At 39.0% G+C, this 27,485-nt stretch overlaps 1 protein-coding gene across 9 annotated transcripts in view; it reads left to right on the top strand.

Moving 5' to 3' along the window:
* The first annotated feature begins 278 nt into the window (after nt 1–278).
* The window catches only part of PCNT (pericentrin), a 68,932-nt gene continuing 41,725 nt past the window's right edge, over nt 279–27,485 (top strand). For 5 of the 9 annotated variants that reach the window (XM_017742777.1, XM_017742778.1, XM_017742776.1 and 2 more), the window contains exons 1-23: nt 279–608; nt 2,160–2,210; nt 3,042–3,206; nt 3,960–4,103; nt 6,466–6,630; nt 6,928–9,396; nt 9,482–9,574; nt 9,792–9,968; nt 10,902–11,157; nt 13,011–13,069; nt 13,246–13,420; nt 14,028–14,164; nt 14,699–14,810; nt 15,799–15,831; nt 17,470–17,734; nt 17,948–18,035; nt 18,580–18,796; nt 19,689–19,927; nt 20,886–21,352; nt 22,544–23,120; nt 23,760–23,993; nt 24,959–25,123; nt 26,776–26,922. In XM_017742777.1, the coding sequence (XP_017598266.1) occupies nt 294–608; nt 2,160–2,210; nt 3,042–3,206; nt 3,960–4,103; nt 6,466–6,630; nt 6,928–9,396; nt 9,482–9,574; nt 9,792–9,968; nt 10,902–11,157; nt 13,011–13,069; nt 13,246–13,420; nt 14,028–14,164; nt 14,699–14,810; nt 15,799–15,831; nt 17,470–17,734; nt 17,948–18,035; nt 18,580–18,796; nt 19,689–19,927; nt 20,886–21,352; nt 22,544–23,120; nt 23,760–23,993; nt 24,959–25,123; nt 26,776–26,922 (6,750 nt within the window). In that variant the 5' untranslated portion in view covers nt 279–293. The remainder of the gene's footprint in view (nt 609–2,159; nt 2,211–3,041; nt 3,207–3,959; nt 4,104–6,465; nt 6,631–6,927; nt 9,397–9,481; nt 9,575–9,791; nt 9,969–10,901; nt 11,158–13,010; nt 13,070–13,245; nt 13,421–14,027; nt 14,165–14,698; nt 14,811–15,798; nt 15,832–17,469; nt 17,735–17,947; nt 18,036–18,579; nt 18,797–19,688; nt 19,928–20,885; nt 21,353–22,543; nt 23,121–23,759; nt 23,994–24,958; nt 25,124–26,775; nt 26,923–27,485) is intronic. The other 4 variants (XM_017742779.1, XM_017742781.1, XM_017742784.1 and 1 more) reach the window with 4 other exon arrangements.

Raw genomic sequence — 27,485 nt, 5'->3', positions numbered from 1 at the left:
CTGGTTTTGGCGCCATGACAAGGGGGTTCTTGTTTTTGCTGGTCTTGCAGAAATATTGCTCAATTATTATTTTTTCCTAATGCTTCTAGTATATTGACAACTGGTTCCTTTACTAATTTGTCTTGCTGTAGTTTTGGATTATCATTGACACACAAAGTTTCACTGAGTAAAACTTTGATTCTAGTATGGAAATGAGCCTTTAGTGCTGGTGTGAGGTTTGTTGCTTAATGGCACAATTCTCCGGTATGTTGTGAATGTGTGGAAAGTAGGCAGATAAAGCAGTTTTTCTGCAGATGTATGTATTTTATCAAGACAGGAACTCTATCAGTCATGACTGTGTTAATCTTGTGGTCCTGCTACTTTTTCCTTGCTTACCTCTCCCTGTACCTCCTGCAATCTTTCCTGCACAGTTTGCTTACTTCAGACAGCAAAAAGCAAAGGGCAACATCTCGCAGTCGCAGAAAAAGGCGGCGAAGAGGAAGGGCTCGGCTGTCCACACGCATGACCTTCCGAAGGAAGAGCACCCAGTAGCAGCCAGAGATGCTGGGAAGGGCGTAGAGTGTCAGGCTGAAGACACCAACCTACCGGAGGCAACAACTGAGACACAGGTAAATCTTACTATTCCTTGCCTTCGTTCCACTCTGTCTGCAGGTAGCAAGTGTTCCTCGTGGTCGTTTTACTCAGTTGACTGTTAGCTCACTGGCACTGGCCACTAGCTGCCCTTGGGAGGTAAGTCAGCTGGTGTACTTTCACTTGTAATAGTTCACTCTTTTGCAGTGATCTCATTTACTGAGTAAGACATCTCCATGGTATGGCCTAGGCAGCTGTTATTCCCAGTGAGCCATTAGCCTGCTAAATTAAAGTCTCTAACTTTTCACTGCCGTGGACTTCTCTTTGGACAGGCTTACAGTTATGTGGCTGTGACTTCATGAAATGGCAAATCTGGATTGGGAGATCAACAGATGAAATACTGCCAGGACCTTATAATGCACAGCGTTAATTTGTTTTTGTATCACTTGGCTGGCTCAAATATGCTTAATGTTTTATGAAAAATGATAATTTATTCTAGCAAGCTCTTAGTAGCCATTGTAAAGCCAGCATAGATGTTATTTCCACAGATTTGTTTAAGACTCTGCTTGTGTCTGATGTATTTCGGTATTTTTGTACTGATGACTCTCTGAAGGTAGTCATGTTCTCTCTGGAAAGAATTTTGGGGAGCTGGTGCCTTCTGCGCCAAAAGCATCTCTCCAGATGTTGATGTGTTTTCACAACATACCACAACAGCATCAACCTAGTGTGTTTGCAAACCTGCAGTGATGGGGGATAAAATTTGCATGTGTTATCCTGCTTTCTGTTGTGAGGGTATCCCTGATACTTTCAGGATATCTTCAACATAATGTTTTCATTGCAAAGGCTTCTATGAAGCTACACACAAGTGTCTGCTCTGAGGAAAAACATAGTATTTTGTCACTCAGCCACAGCAGTGTCCTTTCTACATTCATGTGAACTTAAATTAACAAAACAAACAAAAATCACTTACTGCTGCTAAGCAGCTTTTGTCAAAAAGCTGGTTTGTAAAGCAACTGGAATTCTAGGTTATCTGGAGAGGGTACCTCCAGGGAGACAGTAATCATTGGGAACTACTTCAAGAACATTCAAAACACAGGGAGAGCTGTGGGCTGCCTTTTCCAAATAATGCTATCATCATCCTGGTCTTGTGAATTTAGTGAGAGGGAAACATCTTTCAAGGTATCAAGCTATGTTAAATCTGTGTGGCAGAAGAATGTGTTGCTTTTGTGATTGCCTGAATGGTTTTAGCATGTTTGTTAAATAATCTCCTGTCAGTTTACTAATTTTTACTAGTAGATTAAAGATTGCTCGAATTTTTGCCAGCTACAACAGCAGAGGATCCAACATTGAATCAGTGTTGTGGCTTAGCCCTAAATTTAAGTAGACATTATAATAATTTTGTTCGTTTGTTTTTTGCAGTTTAGTTCATTTCACCATGAAAGACCAGCTGCGTTTAGTATAAAGTCAGTCTCTCACAACACAGACCTTTCTGGCTCATGCTTAAGGTGTTTCCAAAATAATTCTGTTTTTCCTTATTTTTATTTAAAATAGCTATGATGTAGTGTTTACTTTATTTGTTTATTTACCAGGGCAGCACTGATTTGTCTAGCTGGGAGCCACTGGATAATCATGCAACTGAAGTAAGTGTGAAAGGATGTATCTTTAGTAAAAGTTGCTGGATAGAGCTGAAAGACAACTGTGATAATTGGTTGCTAAAATTATTAATTGGACATTGTTATCAAATATGATAAATCTGATGCGATTTCACTATTTTATGATATAAAACAGGCATTTCTCTGTGTGTACATTTACTGGCTGTGAAAATTGGTTGCTAAGAAAATTGGGTTTTTTAAAATCATAGACTTTGCCAAGAGAAATTCGGATGTGTTTAATGTTTCCAATTGATACATAGGTTCATTCTTAATTGTTTCATACAATATAACCAAAAAGTATTTAAAATAAAATACAAAAGACTGTATCCTCTGTGATGATTGTAACAATGTTGCTCCTAAGAGACCACAGAAAGTTAATTTTAATTCAAGACCTTTATATTGTTGTTTCTCCTGTGGGTGGACTGTTCTCCAGTCAGCACAGATGGATGTAAAAGCTTTGTTTAAATTGGTAGTATTCTGCCTCCTTCCTCACAACTGGAGGTATTTAAATCCCAATGCACTCCAAAATGGCATATTGCCACCATTTGGTGCTATAGAATCACAACACTCTTACTTTGCTTTTGTGCCTTAAAGTATCATGAAAAAGTATTATCTATGATCATTTTTAATTTGAAATTTTTAAGCATTAAGGACTTTATATATATAATGTTTCTATTAGATACAAAGTCCCTGTGTTGAATTACTTTTAAAGTAGAATTTGCTCAGGACTTAACCTTGAAGCTGAATTTGTTTTCAGACTAATCACAAACCAGAAATGGTGGTTTTAGTGAATAAATGATTTTTTTTTCTTTTATAAAGAAAGATAGGATAAATTCTGCTGCAGAATACAGCGAGGCTGATGCTCAGATGTGTCAGGCGAGGATAGCTGAGCTGGAGAGCAGACTGCTGGAGAAACAGGAAGCAGTGGAAAGACTCACTGTGCAGATGGATGAGCTGCAGGACAGTGATTCTATGCAGCTTCAGGTATGTTTCATAGAATTGGATAATGGGATAGTACTACCTTATTTTAATCCTAAAAATATTTAGGCCGCAAGACTCAAAAACCTATTGTTGTTTAGTGAGAAGTACTTCACCTTGCTAACATGTACTGCAAAAAGCAGCATCCTCTTCCAGAATATTAAAAAATAATATTTTGAATTCCCTTTCTCTAGCAGTTCTTTGTAAAGGTGAGTTGTTACCAGGTGCTTCCTAAGACTAGTTACTTTCCCCTTTATATGTTCTTTTTATCATTCTACGATTGGGGAAACAAAGACATTTCTTGTTGGTGAGAAATAAATTGAAAAGATAAATGTGATTAACATAAAATAGGATTAATGTATCCCATCTCATTAACTTCCTCTCACGTGACTGAAGGGAATTGCTGGCAGGTAGGAAGCAATTTAGGGGGTACTAAATATTCATTATATCCTTTTTGAAAACTTGATTGCTTTTTACATCAGTAAGAGCTACAAATTTGGAAGTAAAAATACCAGTTTCATTGCTGGTATCCCATAATTTGCTTTTAAAATCACTTTTGATTAGGTTTGTCGTCTCTGAGATCAGTTTAAGGCTCCTCTTCCATTGTCTTTGGACACAAAGATTTCTTTGGTTTAAGTTGGTTTAAACTGAAATGTATCTACAGACTCTGTAACAACTTTGCTTTAAGAAAACCTACTTGTTTCCAAATATGTTAAGAATATTTTAATGTTAGAAGTGCACTTCTTGTGACCCTTGTAGGAAACTACGGTTCAAGAGCAGAATGAAATCATCAGGAAGTTAACAACCTGCCTTCAACAGGCCAAGAAAGACCGGGATGAGCTACAGGAAGAAGCTTCACATGTGGCTGGTCAGATCCATGATTTACAGCTCCAGTTACATCAGGTGTGCCTCTCCTCCAATTTGCATGTCCTTACAGAGACCACAAGAACAACTTCAGACTATGAATGTATAAATATTGAGCTGATGATGTAGCTCTTCATAGTTCAGTTTGTAATACAGCAGTGAAAATTATTTCAGGGCGAGGCAGGGGTTTTTTTCCTGGTTGCTACGGAGAAGTCCTGGAAATATAGCCTCATATTTTCCACTTGCTTGTATAATGTTTTGGGAGGTCATTGCACTTCTTTGTTCATCACTTAAACCCTTGTTAGGGAATTTTACACAATGTTGTTAGTGGTGTTATGGATTGAGTGGAAGCATTAGACAAGCCCTGCCTTAGGTTCAGCTTTTTGGCAGCCCTTAAATTCAGGTGATGCACACCTAAACCACGCTGGCTCACAAGTTCTTAAGAATGGCAGATCAGGTCTATTATAAAATTAGTTATTTATTGAATAGACAGAAGATTGACAGACAAATGGTCTTAAACAGAGTTACTTACTACGCAGCTTAAAACAAAGAACTACTAGTAGATTACATAAAACACTGCACGACATAAAAGTTCCTATATTATAGCTAGCAAATAAATAGGATAGATTAGGAGTTAATGTAACTTACCACTGAGCTGATGATGGGGTGCACAGGTTCCTTTCACTCAACCCCTGAGAGAGTAACCAAAAAGTGGCATCCCATCTTTGGGGAAGAGCCCCACACATTTCCAGGGAGCGTGCAGAAGACTTTTGCTTTGTGAAAGTTTGGTGTAGTTTTTATAGTTTGTAGTTTAGTGTCTGTGAGTCAGAAATTCAAGCTTATCTTCCTTCAATCTCGCTCCCAAGGCAAGATGTTATTGTCAGCTGGGAATGCCACCTCCCCAGTGCCAGAAATATCTCACCCCCAGACGATGTCCGACTTGAGATATTTCACCAATTAGCAAATTTATGTGAGGGGGGAAGATGCCGTGAGCTATTGCACCAGCTGATAGGCAGAGAAGATAAGCCCTTCTGTGGTAGGGGAATGTCCTGCCACAAGTGGTTTGTGGCCTGTACACAACTGTTGCTACATAATTTTGGTTTGCATGTCATCATTTGTCCTTTGCCAGATAAATCTCTGAGTTTCCGCTTGGGCAACTGGAACATCTCAGCTGTTAGACAGAAACTTGCTGTGCTGAGGTAATGTGACTTGGCTCCAAGAAAGAAATGTAAAATAACCTGAACATGGTTGAAGCAGCCCCTGTGACACATAGGAACCTGCTTCAGTGCAACAGGGTGATCATGGAGCTAATCCCTGGATAATGAGATGTACTGCAGCCTTTCTCTGCTTTAAAATGCATTTTAAAAAGTGCTTTATTCTTTTTTGGTCATGCTCAGTGTTCTAGTGGCAGTTGTCTCTGAACCTATGCATTTGTTGTCCTTGAAGCCTTGTATATTACAAAGAGAAATATTTCTGTGTAGTTACTGTTTCAGGTTTGCAGGATAGAATTTCCCTATGTGGGATTACATATCTTAAAGGTCTGGATAGGAAGGAGTTTAAAAAAATTTTTTAAATAAAAACTGAGACTTTTTAGTCCAGGAATTATCTTAAAGGAGTTGCTTATGCCCTGAAAGTAAACTGTCTGCTAAATGAAATTTTGTAAAATAACAAAAAATACTGCTTTCTATCTGCAATTCTGGTTGCAACAGCAAAATGTGGTAAAAGTGAAGGCTACTCAACAGGTGTTTGGGATTTGCACCATAAGCCATTGAAAGACAAAGATAAAGCCTCCAAATAGCATTTCAGGCATATTCTAAATAAGTCTGGTTAGAGGATGCACATTGTGGAACTACATCAACTTTGAAAACAGATAAAAGCACTAATACTGTCTTACGTATTCTTCCTTGATTTTTGCAACATCTCGAGAAAAATATGTTAAAAATAAATAAAATATATTTTATATTACTCTGATGGGGGGAAATGTTTTCCTTTTATTTGAAGGGATGTGGAGAGGAAGAAAACCAACCTTTAGTAACGATCTATAAATCCTTTGCAGGGAAGATTGGTTTCTGTTCTCTTAATGGCATGTCCAGACCATTGGAAGTTCTGCTTCATATTGGAGGAATTCAGTATGATTCATTATGTTAGATTTATAAGTTCATAATGTTAGATAATTCTCCATAGAGATGAATTATCTAACATTTGCATCTTTGCAGTAAGTAGTAGTATCTAAAACGTGACAAGTGTTGTCTGCCTTTTTAGGATGACTTTTATTCCTTGAGAATGAAAAATGTAGGGTAAATCTGTAAATGCAGTGTATTTTATGCTTACTGTGAGTCTTGTGTATGAGTTGTTTGGATATTGACTTTCTCCTGACTGTGAGTACATTTTATGTGTCCAGGTTACTGAGATACTGAGGAGTAAGAGTCTCAAGAAAAATGAAGGATTAGAAGTCCAGCAGCAAGTGTGCTTGTTTCAGGATCGTCTCAGAGAGCAAAATGCACACTTGGAGGTGCTGCGTGAGAAAGCACATGACCTGGAAGTACAGCTGGAGTCTTCTCAAAAGGTAAAAACGTACCTTTTGTTCTAATATAAATTTATTTCAAATTTGGTGGTAATTTGAATCTGTGTAGTGACATAACCATGAAAAAAGTATTTTTATATAGAAATTCATAGAGATTGTGATGACTAACATTCATTAAAGAAACAGCTTAAGGTCTGGTTTCCTTTAAGAACGTAACTAGTACTGCTATAAATAGAAACCTTAAACTCAAACATTGTTATTTATGAATGTAAATTAGAAGCATGAGGCTTAAGGAAATGAAATCATGGCATATTTTATATGTAATGTTTTATTTTTAAGAATACCAAAGATAAAGAAATTCTGCTTGCTCAAATGGAAGAGGATATGAAAGGTACAATTCAAGAGCTACACAGAAGCATAGATGGAAAAGAACAATTTATTAAAAGTCTTCAAGATCTACTGACATCTGAAAGATCTGGCTTGTCTATACTTCAGCACACACTTTCTCTGAGGGACTCGGAAATAGCAGAATTTAAAAAAGAAATAGCTTTATCCAAAGTGAAAGAACAGCAACGTATTGAAGAACTGAAAATCAGTCATGAGAAGGACATTTGCAGACAGTTGGATAACTTGAGGAATGAGCTGGAGAGGTGCCACAGAAGAGAAATTGCTGAAGCCAAGCAGGTCTATGAAGAAGAAATTATTTTAAAATATAAAAATGAACTTGAACAGTTAAAAAAAGAACTCTGTGCCTTGAATTCTGAAGAACACATTCAGAACTTGAATGGCATAATAATTGACTTAAATATAAGTCTTCAAGAATCTGAAATTAGTAAAGAAAATTTGAGGAAGAAACTTGAAAACCAACAGGAAGACTTTCAGAGGGAAAAATCTGAACTAGAAGCTAAATACAAGGATTTAATTGATGGCCTTAAGTATCAACTTTCTGATGCAGAAGAGCAAGCTAAGAAAGCTGAGCGATATAAACAAGAAAAACAGTCCTTGAATGAAGAGATTCAGAAACTGAATTTGTACATCCAGGAATTGAATGAAAAGCGACTTTATGAGGCTGAAAAAAGTATAGATGTAAGGCAAAAGTGTGATGGAGAGATTGTCTCCAATAAAAAGCTATTGAAATTGAGGGGAAACCAGACTTTATCAGGGATGTCTCAGTTGCGGGGAGCGGGTCTTGAGGAGATGTGGGACAAAGAACACCAGTTGGAAGGTAGAGATGAGCCAGTGCATGGAGAACTGGAATTCCAGCATGACTCCTCAAGGGATCAATTAGAACAAACTAGGAGTTCAGAGATCATGAAGGACAGTGGAAGTAGTGAAGGGGAGAACCTGACCAAAGAACCCTTGTCAGAACTAGGGCTCTTCAGTGGTGATGAAGGTATATTGGCTAAATACCTCATTTCCACAGAAACTCCAGAAGAGTCCTATGTGTCCAGCTCTTCAGAAGGCTGTGCCATTGAAGAGGGCAGATGCAATAGGTATGGGTTAGACAACAGTGTGCTCCTAGAACCCAGCAGAGATTTTTTATCTCCTCCATTATACTCTAGCCTTGATGAGGGGACATGTCTTAGTGGCTTGGCTCAAGACATTTTTGAAGAGGCAGAGGTGAGAGCAGAGGCCTTTGTCTTGTTTGTGTCGGATGGTTCCCTGCAGCAAAACAAAATTGGAGACCATGGTGACTTAAAGGATGATGAGATGACATGTTTAGCAGAGAGACATCTGAAGCCAACTGAACAGCTTCATCAGGAGTCAGCCTTAGAAATGCCTCATCAGGACACACAAGAAGCTGTTCAAAATTGGGAAAAAGCCATGTCTGAGCTCTCTCATATGCATGAGAAACTGGAGGAAGAACGTGAAGCACGGATCTGTTGCAAAAAAGAACTTCTTCAGAAAATAGAGGAGAAAGAACTTGAAAATAAACTCATGCTTCTAGTAAAGCAGCAGGGCGAGGATGGAGGCCAGCTATCTCTAACACAAGTGTCAAACCCCTCTACCTGGCTAGAAATGGTGAAAGACCTCCAGGAGGAAAGAGACACATTGATGATGCAGCTGCGAAGTCAGGAGCAGTTAGTGAGAGATGTTCAGGAGCAGAAAACCGCTTCTGATTCTGTGACAAGTGAAGTGCAGTCTCTTTTTGGCCGTCAGTTGGCTGCTTTGCAAAGCCAAAGGGATTGGATGCAAAGCCAGCTTAATGCTCAGAATGTTAAAAACCAGAGAACAGCAGAGCTGCTCAGTCAGAAAATGGTATCTGAAGAGACATTGCTAAAAGAACAGGAGTTGCTCAAAGCTGAAATCAATAATAAAGAACAAAATTTAGCCCTTTTGTTGAAGGAAAAAACAGCCTTAAGAGAGAGACTATCCAATGTGGAGGAGGATCTAGTGAAAGCAGAAAAAGCACTAGCAGAGAATGCTAGCATCATTGAGGACCTTGCAAAAAACATCCATGAGCTTAATGCTGAAATGAAAAACATCAAAGATATACAGGAGTGTGAAAGACTGAGCTGTGAGAACAGGATAAACCTCAGCAACCAAGAAATTGATAAACTTACTGCTGAAATAAAGGAAAAGACTACTGAATACAATGAGGTAAAAAGCCAGTTGACTGAAGAAATCGCCCAGTTGAAAAAGGCTAATTTGGAGCTTGAGGCTTGTTTGCAGGAGTCCTATCAGGCTGCCCAAGCTGCCCAGGAGGCTCAGTCCAAGATGGAGAAGCATTACAGAGAGGAAATGGATAAGATGGAGACTCAGCGCCTTGCTGAGTTAACTGAAGTGAGTTTGACACACAAGAGAGAGGTAGGAAACACTGATAACTGCAGGAGTCATGGGATTTCAGAATGCTTAAGGTAGCCATTGCAAATGTTTGTATGCCTGTTTTCAGATAGAAGAGCTAAATGCTGAAATAAAAGACAGAGTGGATGAACAACAGAAGTTGGAAGAAAAAAGGAGGGAAGAGATTGCTGTAATAAAAAAGGTACATGCTGTAACTGGGTTTATTTTGGAAAAATAAAGTCATTTTGCATTGTCCTTTAAGCAGTGTAAACATTTTAGAGATGCAAAATTCTATTCATTGTTTTTTTTTCCATGGTGCTTTTGATTTGGTGTCAGGAGGAGGGAAGAATTCTGGTTCCATAATTAGGGGTAAACAAGCTTATTTTGAAGAAAGCTTTTCATCTGCGTATTCTCTGCAGGTGCATGAACGAGAGCACAATCGTGAAATCTCTGAGCTGGCTGCTAAACATGCAGAGGAAATGGAGAAACTCCGTGCTGAGCTCAAGGAAGAACAGGGACACCTTTTAGATGAGCTCCGGCAGCAAATGGCAGCCACACACAGAGCAGAGCATGAGCAAGCTCAGCTCCAATCCCAGGTAAAAACAGGAAACGCAGTGATTAATGTAATATTTACCTGTCTGTTGATGATCTCTAGCGTACACAGAAATCAAGGAGCCTTCTCCTTAATTTTTGTGGATATTACGCGTGCTCTTTCAGGTGGTGCTGCAATCGAAGGAATAGGAGTGTTCTCTTGGTGGGTGGTAGTTGATATTTTTTAGAGGAGTTCTCCAGAATCCTCAGTGCAATTATATTTTAATGTTAATTCTGAAGAAAACTGGATGTTTAAATTGATGGCTTTAAGAGAGAAAAAAAAAGTTTGTAATTTTTTGTCTTGGCAAGTTTAACAAGTAAATGTTATAAAGGATATTAAGCCCCTCCCAGTTTTTAATTATCCTACTAGTACAATCAGGAATGCTTTCCTGCTAAGCTGAAGTGTGAAAAACTGACTTTTTCTTCTATATATTTCTTGGGTTTTTGAACACTTCCACTAAATGTGAAGTGGAAATGGAAAGAATATGTCTAGTGTTAGGTCTAATTACAACCCGTTGGTACACTGGTTAGTTTACTTAAGAATTGAGAAGTGGTGAATTTTATTTCTACTTTCTACTTAGAACTTTACTTTGTTAACAAATTATAATCATCAGCAAGCAAAAGGAATTCTTTCAATAGACAGTGAAGGGCTGGGGTGTTGTGTTCTGCTCTGATGTGAGGAAGTGGACAGATACAGGGTATTGTAGGAGATGAAGAGGCAGGTAAGGAAAGCCTTTTACATTGCACTGTAAACATTCAAATCTCGTAACAGCTTATTTTAAGGGTTCCTTTAAGGGTCCCTGCCACAAAGAAACACTCTTCAAGTACGGAAGGGCAAAACTTAGATATGTTTAGCAGTCAAAAGTGAAACTGGTCATGAAAAGAGCAAGCGCATTTCATTAGAGTGGAGGGAGAAACCCTTTTTTCCTCTACTGCAGACACTGCACAGCCTTGAACTGGAAGCTTTACGCCTGACCTTAAATAATATGCACACCTCTCAGCTGGAGCTTACACAGTCCAACTTGAGGAAAGAGAAGGAGACTGCCCTCATGGAGCTGCGGGAGATGCTCAATGACAAACGTGCTCAGGAGGTAGCAATTCTGCAAAGCCGTCACCAGCTGGAGTGGGAGAAGATCAAAGAACAGTATCTGAAGGAAAAAGAAGATCTTAAGTCCAAGTATCAGCAAGAACTAGGTATTAAAACTGGGGAATAAGTATTTTCTTCCTGCACAGGTTCCTGTCTTGGTGTAGCGCTGGCCTGTGAATGACAGCTGGTGTTGCCTCTAATACAGGTGGGACTGCCATGGGCAAGAGTGAATGTTTTATATATGAAAGTGAAGTTGTGCGGCCCTAAGTTTAGTTGTTCTTCATCTGTAAATTAGTGCTAAACTGAACTACTTTCTTTCAGAAAAAAAAAAGTTCATTCTTTCTCTTAAAGAACTTGATCAGTGCAAAGAGTAGAGCTCTTATCCCTTATGTTTTGTCAGGGTTTTTCTTGCCCTAAGTCAGCACTACTGTTGTCTTTCTGAGAAGATATGTGACTGCTTCCTGGCTTTCCCTCTCAGTGTTAGGAAGGAGTTGGGAAGGAACTGAAAGGCTCAGAGAGAACCTGTAGCTGAGTGTCCTTTGAGCTGCATTTCATATAACATTGTATTGTGGCATGAGCAAGAAGGTAGTAGCACCTTATAGTACTGAAGGCCTGCTGATGGTGCTCTTTGCATTGTTTGGGAAATTTGCCTCTTTCCAGGTCAGACCATTTTTGACCTGTATGGCAGAGCTTGAGGAATTTCTGGAGAAAGGCGAATCTTGCAGCACTCCACTGTAGAAATTTACAGAATCGCAGGCTGTTTGGGGTGGAAGGGCTCTCTGGAGATCATCAAACCCCTGTTAGAGCAGGTTCCCCCAGAGCAATTTGCGCAGGATTGTGTCCAGGCATGTTTTGACTGTTTGCAGAGAAAAAGGCTCCACAACCTCTCTGGGCAGCCTGTTACAGGGCTCTGTCACCCTCACAGTAGAGAAGTTTTTCCTTGTATTCAGATGAACACTGCTAGTTGCAGGCCTCCAGCTAGACTCTGCAGTGCTCATCACACCCCTCTGAGCTCTGAAATAAGTTTTAGAAACCATTCCTTCCTTAGGGAAGTTGTCCTTTCCTAAGAGAAAGAGAACATTCATTTAAGGATGTTTCTTTATGACCTAAAAGTAGGAAACCATTTGTTAGCACCAGTAGTGCAGTGAACTGATAGCACAATGGGATTTGGGAGCAGGAGGAGGTCATGGTGCGGTTCTTAATACCAACACTGTTAAGGTGTGTTTTGCCAATGTAACTTTATACCAATTTAATATCTAAGTTTTCATTTCCCATAGAAAGACTCGAAATAATGGTTGCATATTATAAATTATTAAATATTATAAATAAGCCAAGGCAACAGTGCTTTGATGCTCTGGGAAGGTGGCTGATAGGCCTTTACAGGGTTCCTGCAAATCAAAAAAGGGGCCAAACACAAAGCTGGAATTAATCAAGGGAGGAGCTAGAAAGGAAAAAGCTATCGGTGTCAGTGATAATTGAGCAGATGGTGGCATCTATCTTGCAGTCTTGTTTCCTAGGCATTTGTAGAAGAAATTTGAAGTTTCCTACCTGCTGCTGCTGCCTGCTACTCATTCTATCTTTCTGGAGATGATTCTGTGCTCACAGTGGTGTGCAGTGAAATGTTAAAATCAATATCAATAGTCATTTGAATTTGTATCTTTATGATTATTTTTCTTTTTAGTATCATGTTCTCTGTAGAGTTAAGCAGGCTTTACTAATTAAACTGAACTTTACTTTCTGGGTTGTCTTTGCAGCTGTAAGTTCTAGAATGCTTGTTTTCTAAAATGAAAGTGAATTAGTGAGTAACGTAACAGCAGGTGTGGATAGAACCCAGCACCTTACCCTGCTCTAGGCTTGCCCATTTAAGTCCTGAGTTTGAAAATTGTAATCTCATCCATATTTCTACTTTTCATTTAATAATATTTTATGTAAATTTATTAATAAGTATTTTATTTCACAGTTGACCAGAGAAAGAAAATAGAATTGGAAATGGAAGAGACACATATCCAGGCATTAGAGGTACAAATTCTGTTCTTCATACAAGAAAAAAAATAAAGTCTCTTTCTGAAAACAAGAGCTGGTACAAGTCCCAGACCTGCTACACATTTATTGTAAAGGACAAATAAATGGAGAAAGAAGTTTATTAATTTACTCAACGTGTTTGCTTTAATATAATGCGTGTCTTATTCTCGTAGACCCTCAAAAGAGACTGGGAATTAGAGTCTGATACACATTTAAAAAACGTGTGTGAAGAGCTGTCTGAAAAACATCAGACTGAGATGATCGCACTGCAGAAGTCTCTGGAAATGCATTTGGAAAAAGTTAAAGCAGAGCTGGGACTTCTTTCTGTTGAGAACGCACAATCTAAAAGTATGTACCATGGTCTGGGAGGCAGCTGTTTTATTGAGCAGTGACAGCTAAGTGATTTTACAACATATATAAAAGCAAATACAAGAAGCATTTATGTAGCCCTATTTAAAAACTGGGACGACGGCATGAGACTGTCTAGACAACAGGTTGTAAATGAAAAATTGTTTAAAACTTGAATAGCATTGTTGCATTTTTCTTTCCAGAGAGTATGAGATGTGAGGCAAATATTAAAGGGAGGTGCTGTTTTATTTCCAGCTGAAAACCAGTTTTGACAGTTGCCAAGTTAATCAAAACCGTGATTAGTATTAATAGAAGCTTTTTCTAACAAAAAATTGCATTTGGATTATGAATAGTTAAGGCTTAATGGAACAAAAGTTCCACAAACTGGTGGTCTCTTGGCTAACTAACAGTGTGGGATGCAGAGAACTAGGAAGCAGGTCATGGAAATGTTTCACTTTCAAATACTTTACTATTCAAGCAAATCTATGATTCCCTGAAAGCTAGTGTTTAAGCTAGAGACATGCATTTCTATTTTTGTTGCACAGAAGTTGTACAGGTTATTCATTAACCAGGATGATGGAGTAACAGAACTAATTTTTATCTTTAGTGAAATGTATAGAATTGGAGAGGCAACACCAGTTAGCCATCACAAAATTACAACAACAGCTGCAGGCTGAGTATAACCAACTCCTAGAAGAGGTAAAGATGAAAAGCCAAGAAAAAGAACAGGATCTTCAGAAGGAGGTAAATTACATTTTTTTAGCTGTTTAGAGTAGTTGATTACTCTTTCTATAACAAAAAACTAGACCGTGTACATATCATTTGGGTGACCTGTTTGTATTTAGGGACGTTACTGAAAAAGCTTCATATACATCTCATGAAGCAGGTAAATACTCTGGGAGTTTCCATAGGAGTTCAAAACCTTTGGAATGCAGTTGCCTTTGTGCCATTTGGTGCCATCTCTTCCTCTGCATTTATATTCCTAATTCGCTGGTTCTCACATTTTGTTTTTATCTGGCTAATGCTTTATTTTTTGCCAGTGAGGATAATTGTGGCATCAGGAACTAATTCTTCTGTCTCAGAGGAGTAGGTGTAATAGTTAAGAAATGCTGCTACTCAGTATCTCTGGTACTGTCAGGAGCTGAGAGTGGTGTTGTCACTGTTTCCACCTATTTCTGACAGAAGTCTTTCTTGCATGTAAAATAAGCCCTGAGAACAAAATTGTTTAACAAGTTGTGGTGGGGGTTTTTTTGTTTGTTTTTAACACGTTTTTTGTAGCTGGACCAACTTCAGGTCAAGCATGAACAGCTCAAGGCTCAGTCACAAGAAGAAATCAGGCAGCTTTGGTCTCAGCTTGACAGTACCCGAGCAAATCGACAAGAGCTAAGTGGTATGTTCAAAACTGACACACTTTAATTTTTGCCTCTTCTTCATACAGAAGTACACATTATCGACACAAAATACTTTAGCTATGTACCAGAAACACACAGGGATGCCACAGTGTCAGTGGGTTGTAGCTCAATGATCTCTTTCTAGATGGAGGTGAGTCAGTGTCAGATGACAGGTCCTGCAGTGTCAAAAAGCATGGTATGACCGTGGGGAAAAGCTTACTCCTGTGCTTTTCCTTTCCCTTCCCACTCCCTTCCTGCACACTATAAAAGTCATCAGTGAAAACCAAGGGTTTTTTATTGAAATGTCAAATTAAGTATAATGTAATTATAATATATTATATGTATAATGTAATTATAATAATGTAATTAGAAACTGGAGAAAATGCTGGTCAGTGCAACAAAATGCTCCTATTTGTATTTCTGTTTCAAGACCCAGGTATATTAAATAAAACACCCAGTTTTGCAGTGTAGTGGTTGGAGATGACATACACTTTTGAAATAAAATATAACGTGTCTTAGATGTGTGTGCACGGACATGTACAACACATTAAGGAGCTTCTGGGAAAAAAAGCCCGTAGAGACCATGACTCTGCCAGTGTTGTCCTTGTGTTGAGACTGTAACATGAGGTTCTTGACTTCAGCTGGGGTAGTTAGAACAGGAAGCACATGTAACATACTTCAAATACTATTTCAGATTTTCTGAATAACATAACTGTAGGTAGCTTTTGAAGTATATTAGGGTTTTGTGAGAATTGGTTTGGTTTGGTCATACAATATATAAGTAATGTTTTCTATCTAGGCAGACTTTACCTTGAATATTTAATCTTTTTGTTGTGATATTACAGAATTATAGCACATAGGACTTCATAGTATTTGCTGGAATTCTTCTCTGTAGCCCTAATCTTTAACATCTCACATGTCTTTCCATGTTTCTAATCACTCACATTCCCATTCTTTGAAACCCTTTCTGTTTCTTCTTTCTTGAAGATGGTGAGACCAGAATGCAGGCCCATGGTCTAGGTGAGGATCTCTTTTGGTGTGTGAGATCTTAAAGGTGTTTTGTTTTACTCTGCTGTTCTTCATTTGAGTGATGATTTGACCATGCATTTGGGTTGATGGTAGGATTCAAATCATGGCAGCTGGATGATGGGATTGCTGCTCCGGTGTAAGAATGACCTGCCAGTTCAAAACAATTAAACACTTTTTTGCATTAATTTTGTGCCGGTAGACTTTGGTGGTTAGGCAAAACCTACCCTTGTCAGTTTGGCCTTGCCTTGCATATTGCACTGATGCTGTTACTTGTCCCTTCTTGTCACTTGGTTCCTCTGGTGCCCGTGCCTGGCAGCTTTTCCCTTTGGAAGCAAACTTGAGCCATGGACTTACTTCAGAGAATCATGAAATCATGGAGTGCTTTGGGTTGGAAGGGACCTTAAAGATCATCTCATTCCAACCCCCTGTCATGGGTAGGGACACCTTCCAATATCCAAGTCCCATCCAACCTGGCCTTGAACACTTCTTCTCTTACTTGTTCTGTTTGCATGTTCATTGTGACAATTTTTTTAAGCCACAAGTGTGTTTTCTGGTTTTCTACACAAAAACACATTGTAACAATCAGTTGTGTTGCTCCTGGATGGCATCCTCTGTTTCCATCGTTTCTTAAGTTTCTCTTGTGTAACGTAAGCAACTGCTTTTCTCCAGGCAAGTAGTTTCTTTTCAAGGAACTTCTCCGAATTCCTTCTTCTTTAAACGTAGTTCCCTCTCAGTTGATTCTGTGGGGACTTGACTAACTTGAATTGTTTGGAAAGTTGGGCTTTTGGGAAAACTTACCTTTCTTGAGATTTTTTTCCTACCTTTTAACTTTCCAAAACGTTACTGCTGCTTTAATACAGAGGGTGGGGAAGAAAGCTCTCAGAGGGCTAATGAAAAGGCTGCAATGCTGGCCATTGTTCTCACTCTCTGGAAGGAGGGCAGCTTGCTGAACTTGCCTTGGTAGCTGCTTTCTACTGCATTCCTGTTTTATTGGTTGATTCTTTTAATCCAGTCAGTTCAGCCTCTGAGCACACAATGGGTAGCAAACCATCATTAAAGTAATCCAGAATTGATTTTATTTTCTTTCCTGTGATTTTTCATTTTCTGCACAGTTTACACTCAAGCTGGTTTTGTCTGGATGGTTTTACCTGGAGCAAATTAAATGTTCTTGAATAATTTATTGCTTCTGGGTGCTACAACAGCAAGCAGGTGTGAAGATTAAGCAATAGTGCAGGACTCTGCATGTTACCAGCCTTGTGCTGGACTGCAAGCAAATGAGGAGAGTTAACAGTGTGTTGGTGATTTTGATTCATAGCATGGGGATGGTTTCTCTGAATGCAGTGTAACTGAGAATGTCTTCAGAGGAAGGAATTTTTGTCTTTCAGAAGTTCATTTTTCTTATCTCATTGCTATTTCCAGTAAATGGTTCCTACCTCAACCTGTGATCTCTGCCTTTTGTGACTCCCATTGAGAAGGGAGTGGCCTGTGGTGTTTTTAATTGAAGTATTAATGGGGGAATGCCATTCCTAAACCACTGACATTTGGGGCAACTAAATCTAATCTTCACGGAATGACTTAGCCTAAACATATGTATTCTTAGTGCTTGTGTTGGTTTTGCCTCTGTTCCAGAGCTAAAAGAGCAGCTCCTGGCTCGAGCATCACAGGTAAAAGAAATAGAGTGTTTAAAACAGGAGTTTGAACAGCAGCGTCAGCAGAGAAACAGGGAGCATGAAGCTGAATTGGAACAACTAAGACTTTATTTTGAAAACAAGTTAATTGTTGCTGAAGAAAACTACAAAGAAGAATTGAGTTTGTTGCATCAGAGACTTCGAGAACTGAAGAACTATTCACTGTCAGAGTTGGAAATGAGTCAAGATCAAGCAGGGGACATCAGGTGATCTTTTCTTTTTCCTTTCATTTTATGACAGCATGCTTCCATTTTATTTTTCTTTAACATAAATGATGATGTTAGCATGAAACCTATTAGGACTGAGCAGTTGTTACAGTTGTTCTTTGCCTACTTTCAGTACTACGTCATAAATCATCAAGTTCATTTAACTTAATTCATGACGTATCACAGTCTTAAACTTTAAAACCCTTTTCTCAGTTCTTCTGTCACAGGTTTTGAAGAGACTGCTGAGAAAGAGAGAAGTGTTGCACTTGGTCAGCTAAATCAACAGCTCGAACAACAACAGGTAGGATTTTTGATATAAAAGTTCTACTGTTCTTTACATGACCTGTATGAAAACTGAAGTCGATTCCTAGCTCTTACAAAGTGTAAATTAATTTCAGATGTTTAGTAGGGTTTAATTATTTTTGACAAGAATGTTGTAAATTACCGACTTTAAATAGCTCTCAGCCTCAGAGAGGCTGTAGAGCAGAACAGCTGAAACGGTGCTCTGTAATTTTATGCGCTGTTTGGGTTATCTTGTGCTGAGTAAGGAGCTTAGCAGTTCTTCTACACAGGTGCAGAATTCATGGTGTTTCTCTTTTCTGTAGTTCTGGTAGTAATTGTCCTTGTCCTTGTTCTCTTCAAGCCAAGATGCTCTTGTGGCCCTTCTTTCATTTATGCCCCTATTTTCATGCACCTTGCTGTAACTGAAGATCTCAACATCTTTGCTCAACTTGTTTCAAGTTGACTAAGAGTTTGGAAAAGGAATTTTCCTTTGTCTCATTGAAAGATTCTCATAATGGTTTCTTAGAAGCTAAAGATCTCTTCCTAACCCATTATTTCTGTAGGAAGAACTTGCCTGTTTGCAGCCACAGCTTACAGAACAACACAGGCAAGAACTGGATTCCTTGAGATCCTCCCTTGCACTTCAGTATAAAGAGGACCTGATGAAAATAAAGATGGATCTGTCAGACAAATATGTAACAGAAACTGAGGCCATGAAAAGAAAGCATTGTTTAGAACTCAAGCAGCTCCGTGCCCAACTTTCAGAAGAACATTCTAAAGGTAGGATGGTCTGACATACTGGGAAGGAAAAAATTAAGCTGCTTGTGTGGCTTATATTTTTCTTTAAACAGGTTTATCTGAAGAAGTTTTCAACTTATTCATTTACCCTAAACTATGGGGAACATTTAACAGATGCTAATCCCTTTCATCAAGCACTTACGGGTGTGTTGAGATGCAGTTCCAAAGATGTGGTGACCTGAAGTTGTTTATTCTCTAGTAAAAACTACCAGAACTGTGGAGCATTTGCTAAAAGGAGTTGATCAGGTTTCCATTTTTGATGCCTAGAAGGGCACTGTCATACAAACATTTGGACTAACAGTAGGTAACTTAGTTAGTTAATTTAACACGCATGGTTATAATTATATTCCACTGTATGTTGGTTAAAAGGATTAGTAGAGCTTTTTTAATTTGCACTTATATTTCTTATCTTCAATTATTTATTTTTACTACTAGACAGAATATCAAAACAGCTTAAATTATAATGTTTAGAGATTTGTCCCATCTGACTTTTGGGGAAATGCCTTGTGTAAATAGTATGTACAAAAGAGGAGATTAAACTTCCATAAATCTGATAATACATTGCCCAGAAAGAAAGTCTGCTCCTCTGGCTGTTGCAGATCAGGAGGGAGGTCTTGCCATAGGTTTTATGATTATTGTGTGTGTTGATACTGGTAGATTCCCAAGGTGGTAATAAAATGGAACAGAATATAAAATCATCCAGCTAAGGGGTTCTCCTTGTCTTGTAGTTAGCATGGCTACTGATAAATTGCACAGCTGACAACATTCAGCTTTATTTCTGTGCATTAATAGGAGCCGTTAAAATAAAATAAATTTCAGTGTGTCGTTTTATTGTCTGGCTTGGATTTTTCTTTTATTTTTTTCTTCTTTCCAGAAATCACCAAACTGCGTCTCCAGAGTGCTCAAGATGCAGCACGTCAGGTTGAGGTGGAGGTGGCTGAGCAAGTGTCTGTGCTGGAGGAAGAGCACAAAGCCAAGCTCTCTCTCTCCAGCTCTGAGAAACAGCATATTGCAGAGCTCTCAGAGGAAATAAGGCACTTAAAGGAAGAGATTATAAAACAAAAAGGTGTTTCTGACCAGAATGAAAAGCATCTGAAAGAAGAAATGGAAAAGGTAATTTGTACTACAGAACTGTTTTGTGTAGAGTTGGGCAAGTTCCAATCTGGTGGGAAGGCCAAGGGAGGGAGAGGCAGCACTTGCCTTTAAAAGTCCCTGGTTTGGGATAGTAGCTAAAGCTTTAAATGGATTTGCCTGGATAGACACAAATGTTGGAATACACTTCTGCTTTGGTATAACTCTTGTACCTCAAAGTCTTAGAGTTGAGAGAATCATACCTGCTACCGTCACTCTTACATGTTAAATCAGCTGTTCCATCTGAGGATAAACTTAGATTGGCTGTTAATTCATTGCTTAAATTGTTGCATATTTGAATGCGTGTGAGAATTAGATGGGTGAAGCTCTTATTTATCAAGTCCTCCTTTCCTCCCTTTTTAAAGAGCCATGGATATGTGTATCCTTTTCCAAGCTTAGAAACTGATGGAGAAAGCCAGAGACAGTCTTTTTTTGGCCTTCTGTCACTGAGCAATCATTTGCTGCTTTGGCTTCTGCTACGTGCTTTTTATGTGGCTTTCATGCTATGTCCAAGGCCACTGCCCTTGTCGTGAACTTGGACACTACATATAAAATGCTACTGGAACATAGAAGGAGAAGTTTAAAAGGGATTTTTATTCATGCCCAGTATAAACACCTAAGCTGCCCATAGCTGTATAAGTTGAGCTCCTGAAAAGAAGATAGGTGGCCTCAAGAGAAACCAACATAGAGTACCATATTAATTCTAGAATTTTGCCTTATTTTTTTCTTAATTTCATAACCCTAATTAATTCTTAATAATGCATTGAATTTAATGTGTGTCAGTTTATAAATTGTCATTTTAGCCTTACTTTCATTAGGAAGGGTTACTTCAAGGATTTAATCTTTCCAAGATCTTAAATGCCTGAGAGCGTTCACTTCATGCACTTCAGTTTGGTTTTAGTGGTTTATTCCTTTTTCTTTTAAATAATTGTCTTCACAGGTAAAATATAAAATTGCTGAGGATCACAAAAATGAACTAAGAGAAGAAGTCCAGAAAATAGAGAATATGTACAAAGAAAAAGAGAAGAAATGGCAATGTGAAAGTGAGGCCCAGAGAATGCTAGCAGAAGAGAAGTTATCACTATTGCACATAGAACTGCAAACCAGAGCAGAATCTGAGAAGCAAAACTTACAAAAAGAGTTTGAACTCCGTGAAGCTGAAATGATTCAACTTCAAGATCACCAAGCTGCCAAAATTCTAGAGCTGGAGAAGCTGGTGAAGGAGCAGCAAAACAGCTTGCAGCAGCTGGAGGACAGCCTTGCAGGTGCCCAGGCCATGCAGAAAGCTCAGCAGCAATACGAAGCTGACCTGAAGGCAGCCAAAGCCCTCATGGCAAAAGAAATGGAAAAGGCCACACTCTGCCTGCAGGAAGAATGTGCACTGAAGCTCCTGGAAGCACAAAACAAGTCAGTTTCCCTGAGGAGTTCACTCATTGTTAGAGTTGCTTTTTCTTGTTTTAAACTGAATGAGTGATAGTGTAGGGAAGTCTCTTGATGGCATTATCTAACTTATATATGTAAAGCTTGCTGTCCCAAGGAACAGCTGTGCTGTCTATTAGGATCTGCTGTAGGATTTTGCTTCATGTAAAGGCATTTCATCTAGTCTAGCAAATAAAATGAAGTGTAGTCGAGTTTTGCATGCTGAGAGTACAACACAGCTGAAAATCATATACTTTAAAGAGAAGTGTGACAGGATATACAAGTGGAAAAATTCTCTAAATATTTTTAAACAATTTGAATGAATGTAAACAAGCTTTTCCTGGTAAATGGAGTTTGTGCTAACCATTGAATGCTGAGGTTGATGGGGCCACCTTTGGTATTCTTTAGTTCTGGTTAGATGCCTGGAACTGCTGTTTTTCTTCCCCTTCCTACATCTGTTGTTTCAAGTGAATTAAGGAAAGTAAACCACATGTTGGTATTTGCATGCATTGCTTCAAATTTATCCCTTCTTCCCTCCCCAAAAATATGTTCACAGAACAAGACTGGAGAAGTAATGACTGTAAGAAAACACTGAAAGCAGCAACTTAACTTTTAGATAACTGGTTTTTGGTTATTGGTGTCTGCATGCAAAATACTGTAGTTACTGATTGCAGTAAGTGGCAGGACTTCAGATCTTCTGCATCAAGCTTTAAGCAGAACCCAGAGAGATGAGTTTGGAAGAGCCCCCAGGTATCCCACATAGACTTCCACAGTGGTTTTATGTCTGTCTTTAACAGATGTTTTTAGAGGCGTTTCTCATGACAGTTCATTTATTTGCAGACAACACGTTTGAGATGTAACAATGTATGTACCATGAGATACTGTCATGGCAGTATTTCTCAAACATGTTGCTCTGTATTTGTAAGTTAATAGGGGTGCCAGTCTCTCTAGCAATAACCAGATACTCCCAAGTGACATTGCAGAAACCTTTAATTATGTGGCTATGAAATCATCATTGTGGCTTGCTTTGAATTCAATTCTGTATTTGAAGCATCAAGTAAAACTTGTGGAGGCTGAGGTCTATTTATTTTCCTTTGATTTTTATTTATTAGTTCAATTATTTAAAAAACAGTGACTTTTTTTGACAGTAGTCTCTTAATGTTCTTGGAAATAATATAGGTTTATGGAGGAGCACAAAGCTATGACTCAGACATTCACAACTGAGCAAGAGATTCTTCTCCAAGAGCTGAAAAATAAACATGTGGATGAGCTGGAACTCCAAAGTCAGCAGTTACAGGAGAAGCATAAGCAGCAGATTTTGTCTCTGACAGCTGATTTTCAGGCAAAACACCAAGCTGAAATTGAGACACTTAAAGCTACACTGGAAAGTAAACAGCAGATTCAGCTTGAAAGTTGTGTTGCTGAACTAAAGACAAAGCATCAAGCCCAAATCGATGAGCTGGAGGTTAAACACTTATCAAATCTGGATTCCTTGGAGTCTTCCTACCTATCTGAAATTCAGACTATAAGAGATGAACACAGTCAGGCTCTGGAGAAGCTACAGCTGCAGCACAGGGAGCAGCTCCAAGAGCGGGATAAAGTGCATCAGGCACAACTGCTTCAGGAGATTGAGATGCTGAAATTAAAGCATGCTGAAGAGCTTCAGCTTTCCCGAAATAGTTTGAAAATTGAGCTAGCTACTATTCATATGGAAAAGCTTAAAAGCATGGCTCTTGAAGCAGAAGAAGCTCATAAGGTGAGTCAGAAAGAAAACCTGGCATAGGAGGTGAGATTTCATGGCACATAGTGTGGGATCACCTTTCCCCTTGTTCTCAGGGGATATTTTTACCACCTCTTTGTGCCAGCACTGACACATTGTGTGTGGCCTTATTATGAGCTGAAATATGAAACTGCAGCTGAAAATTAAATCCATCTGTTTCTTCCTGCCCCAAATGCTTAGTCTTGTGAGTTTTCTATATCATGTGTGGAAAAGGTACAAATGAGGTATATTTTTTAACATAATTAAGGTTGGAGGGTCTCCATTTTGGGGCTCAGATCTTCTCTCCCTAGTAGAGCTATTGTGCAGTTCTTCAGAAAGTGATTAGAACAAAGTAAATGCAATTCTAGAGGTTAAGCCACATCTCTAGAAATCTAAAGATCCTTCTGAATAAGTAAGGATTTACAAAACTTTTACTGGATAAGAAAAGGAAACCCATTTAAATGCTATAGAGTGTATGTATATGGATGTATGTATGCTCATCCTTCGTGAAACAATATTGTTCCTGCTTACTTAAAAAGCTTTGATACAGCAGAACATGTGCTTGACAAATGGGTTGCAAAGATATTTGTAGTTACTTTTTATTCCATCCCCTTTTTTTAATTAATGCTTATACAGGATGATCTGAACACAGCTCTTCAAAATCAAAGGCAGTTGCTGGAAGAAGAAAAACGTCTGGCTCTGGATCTCTTACGTGAGGAAGTGTTGCAGATGGAGGAAAAGCACAGGAAAGCACTCCAAGAGCTTCAGGATCTTCATGAGAAAGAAATTAGGAAACATAAAGAAGAGTACTCCAGGGAGTTGGAAGAAGAACTGGGAAAACTAAAAGTACAGCATGAACATGAGCAAGAGGTCAGAATACTGCTAATACCTAAACCCAAAACAATCCATGTTTTATCATAAAGTAAATTCAGTTTTATTAAGCTTAGAAATAAGGCTGTATATCTAGATGCTTTTTGAATTTTTTTAACAGTGCCAATAATAAGAAGATACAATCTGACTTCTGTGGATGCAAGCAGCCGCGAGTGTTATATATTACATTTGTATAGTAGGAGAAGTCACAAATGAAGCTTTATCCAAAAGCTTTATCCAGTTATAACCACAGAACACGTTAAGTTAAAGTATTACTAACTTTTGCTTTTTCACTTACTAAATTGAAAATTGGGTGATGTTCCAAATAACTCTTAAATCACTTTTAGAAGAATAGATTGCCTGGGGAGGAAGTTTCATTAGTTTCCTGGGAGGTTCTAATGGTTATCCAGTCTTCAAATGCATCATCCTAGAAACAGGATTTGTGTCTATTCTGATGACTACAGTGACTCTTCTCAGAGAGAGTAGTAGGGAAAAAAACCCTAAATGAACAAAAATCTCTCAAACCTTTCTGTTGTATCTCAGGATAATTGCATTAAATAGAGATGTGTGATGTTTGCTCCCATTTGAACAAGGGAAATCACATCTTTAAAAAAATATGTTCTCCCTGTGTTTCTCTCCCCCTCTTTCCTCCTTATTTCTTTGAATTTTTTTAGGGAAGTGTCTGTTGCAAAGAATAAGCCGGGAATACTTTGTTAGTCTGACCTGATGGCCTCATGAATACAGGAGATACTTGATACGTAATGCCTGGTTGCTTCTTATCTATTTTTATCAACCTGCTTTTTTCTATACTCAGCATGATGATGGACAGAAGCACTGTATGACCTTGAGGATTGCAAATGTACCCTTAAGAATTTGATTGAGCCTGATGGGTTTGGTTTGGTTTCAGTTTTTCCTTAATTCTAACACTGTGGCTAAAATATTTGATATTCCTTCCTTGCCTGCAGCTGTATGCTTCTGCATCAGCTTCTGAAGTAGAATCTGTGAGAACAGCTCTTCTGGCTCAATTTGAGGAGGTAAAATTGAAGCAGCAGCTTCAGTTCCAGGAGGAGATTGAGCTGTTGAAGTGTCAGTCAGAGGTGCTACTGGAACAGCAGATTGCACAGCTGAAGGTAGGCTCTGGTGAAAATGCACTGGGAGTGTGTTTCGCTGAAAAAGAGCAATTGGTATAAGATTTTTGTTCTTCAGCCTCTAAAATGGCGGTCTGAGTGAGATCTCTCCCATGCTTCACAATGTTAGAACGAGAAAAACAGCATTGGAAATAAAGCAGTGTTCTGTGAGCAGTTGTCTTTACCATAGGGTTGTCTTAAAGTCCTGAACTGGAAATGAAGTGTCCTTCAGCCAAAACCAAAACAATCAGTGGAACATGCTCTGATCAGCATTCCTTGTGTACATGTTCAGTTTGTCATTGGAGACTTTTTCTTCGTGGTGTCTACAGAGACTGCACCCTTGGCCTATCATCCCATGTCTACTGCACATACTGTGTGTATGTGGCAAAAACAAATTCAGTGTTATCTAAGCTTTTACGGAGTGTGTGAACTCTATCTGAGATATTTTGCTGTTACTGTTGTTCTTAATCTCTGCTTTCATTGATTCACCATGATAAACACCATGATAAGTGTTTTCGAGATGTTTCCTGCCTCTGACCCTCTGTATAGTCCTGATGACTATTTGACCTCTCTCTCGCTGGTTCAGCTGTCTTTTGAAACAAAGGGGAGAAGTGTATCCTGAAAAGCTGCTGCAGGTATTTTTGGCAACTGCTGTCCTTGGCTGAACCCCAGCCTTAAGGCCACAGAAGCTGGGACTGGTCTGAGTGTTGTGCAGAAACTTCAGAAATGATCCCTGGTTTTTTTTCTCTTATGCTGCCTTAATTAGCACTTGAGACACCAGAAACTTCACTATTTGTTGAAATTTTGCCAGGGCTAATTCTCCTGCTGGTACAACTGTCTATGGATTCAGTTGGGTTTTTTTGCCTTGTGAACTTGATGACTGGTGTTTTGTCCCAGAAGAGACGGGCTTGGATCTCTTTGCAGTGTGAGACTGAGCTGTATTGTGGGCTGATACAGGTTTTTACAAGCCTTTTCCTTCCCACCCCCCTGTGCTGATTTTGCAGTTGTCTTCATGCCAACCTGTTCCCTTGGTTTCTTCTCTCTGCCTGCCCTAGCAGATTTGAGGTATTCAGAATTGCTGTCTGTGCTCTGACATACTCTCTAAGTGCTTCTGAGAAGAATAAGCAGGCTGCTTCAGAGATTTTTGTCCACAAATGTCATGTTCTAGGTCAAGGACAGTTGTCATTTTTATCTTCCTAACTGCTAGAGCATGGGACAAAGACTGGGTCAGTCTTCTGCAAATGATCAGCTCAGGTGACTGCAGGTCTTCTGCTCTGAAGTCTTATTTCTTGCTCTGGGGAAAAACTGTTTTTTTGACTTGCCTGTGTAAAGAATAGGTGGCCATCATCTTGGAATGTATTGGTGTTCATAGATAAAATTGTGCCTCGTTAGTGCTGAATACAGAGGGACAGTCACTGTCCTGGTTCTGCTGGCCGCACTATTTTTGATTTTGATCACAGTTTCAACATGATTTTGTTGTTTGGAGGTGTTGATGTGTAAGTTACTGCTTACTATTCTGAGAGGTAAAGTGTGTATGTCTAAAGAATACAGAAAAAATCTGGGGGATGTTTGAGGTTTTTTGGGAGAATGGTGGCGGTTTGGACTTTTTTTTTTTTTCTTATCTCAGTAAATCCAAGAATATGTGGTTTATGCAGGATGAATTTGAAGCTGAAAAAAAGGTATCACTACATGACAAGGAGCAGATGTTGATTCAGGAGAGGGAGAAGGTACAGGCTGCTCACCAAAAGGAACAAGAAATGTTATCAGCCCAGCTGCAGGAAAAGGCAGCAATAATTATCCAGGTATGGAGAAAATACTTTCAACCTAGATTTTAAATGTGCATTTGGGGTAGTATTTTAGCACAGGGCTCTCTGTATCAATGTGTATATAAAGGGACTGCAAGTATAATTCTTGGCATATTAGACATGGGGAAACAGAGCAACACTAAGAATTTCCTGACTGGGAGTGCATTACTGTTTCCAGCTCTTCTTGTAGGACTTGATGAGGGTTGAGAAAATTGGCATGGAAGAAGAATGCTTTTCTTTCCTTGCAGTTTTCTCCCAAATAGATATTTTGACTTTGTACTAGTTTGAAAACAAACTAGTGTGAGACACCAAGTCAGAATAACAATTTAATAGGGAAATAAAAGGAGGGGAAAAAAGAAAATAAAGGCAGATAACACTGGGTTAAACTGACAGCATCAGGATACAACCTGGCACCCTGTTAGTCAAGGTGGTGGTAGCAGTCTGGTAGAATGGTGGCTGCAGTCCTCTGAAGCGGTGATCCTGTAGAAAGAGGGTCTGCTCTTCCTCAGAAGGTCCAGTGGTGGCTATGTAGCTCCTGTCCTCTGGAAATCCAGTGGAAA

Source organism: Corvus brachyrhynchos, unplaced genomic scaffold, assembly GCF_000691975.1.
Source record: "Corvus brachyrhynchos isolate BGI_N302 unplaced genomic scaffold, ASM69197v1 scaffold98, whole genome shotgun sequence".
In the NCBI taxonomy this organism is placed as follows: Eukaryota; Metazoa; Chordata; class Aves; order Passeriformes; family Corvidae; genus Corvus; species Corvus brachyrhynchos.
Note: the sequence above shows the minus strand (reverse complement) of the source record. Positions and strands in the feature narration are given on the sequence as shown.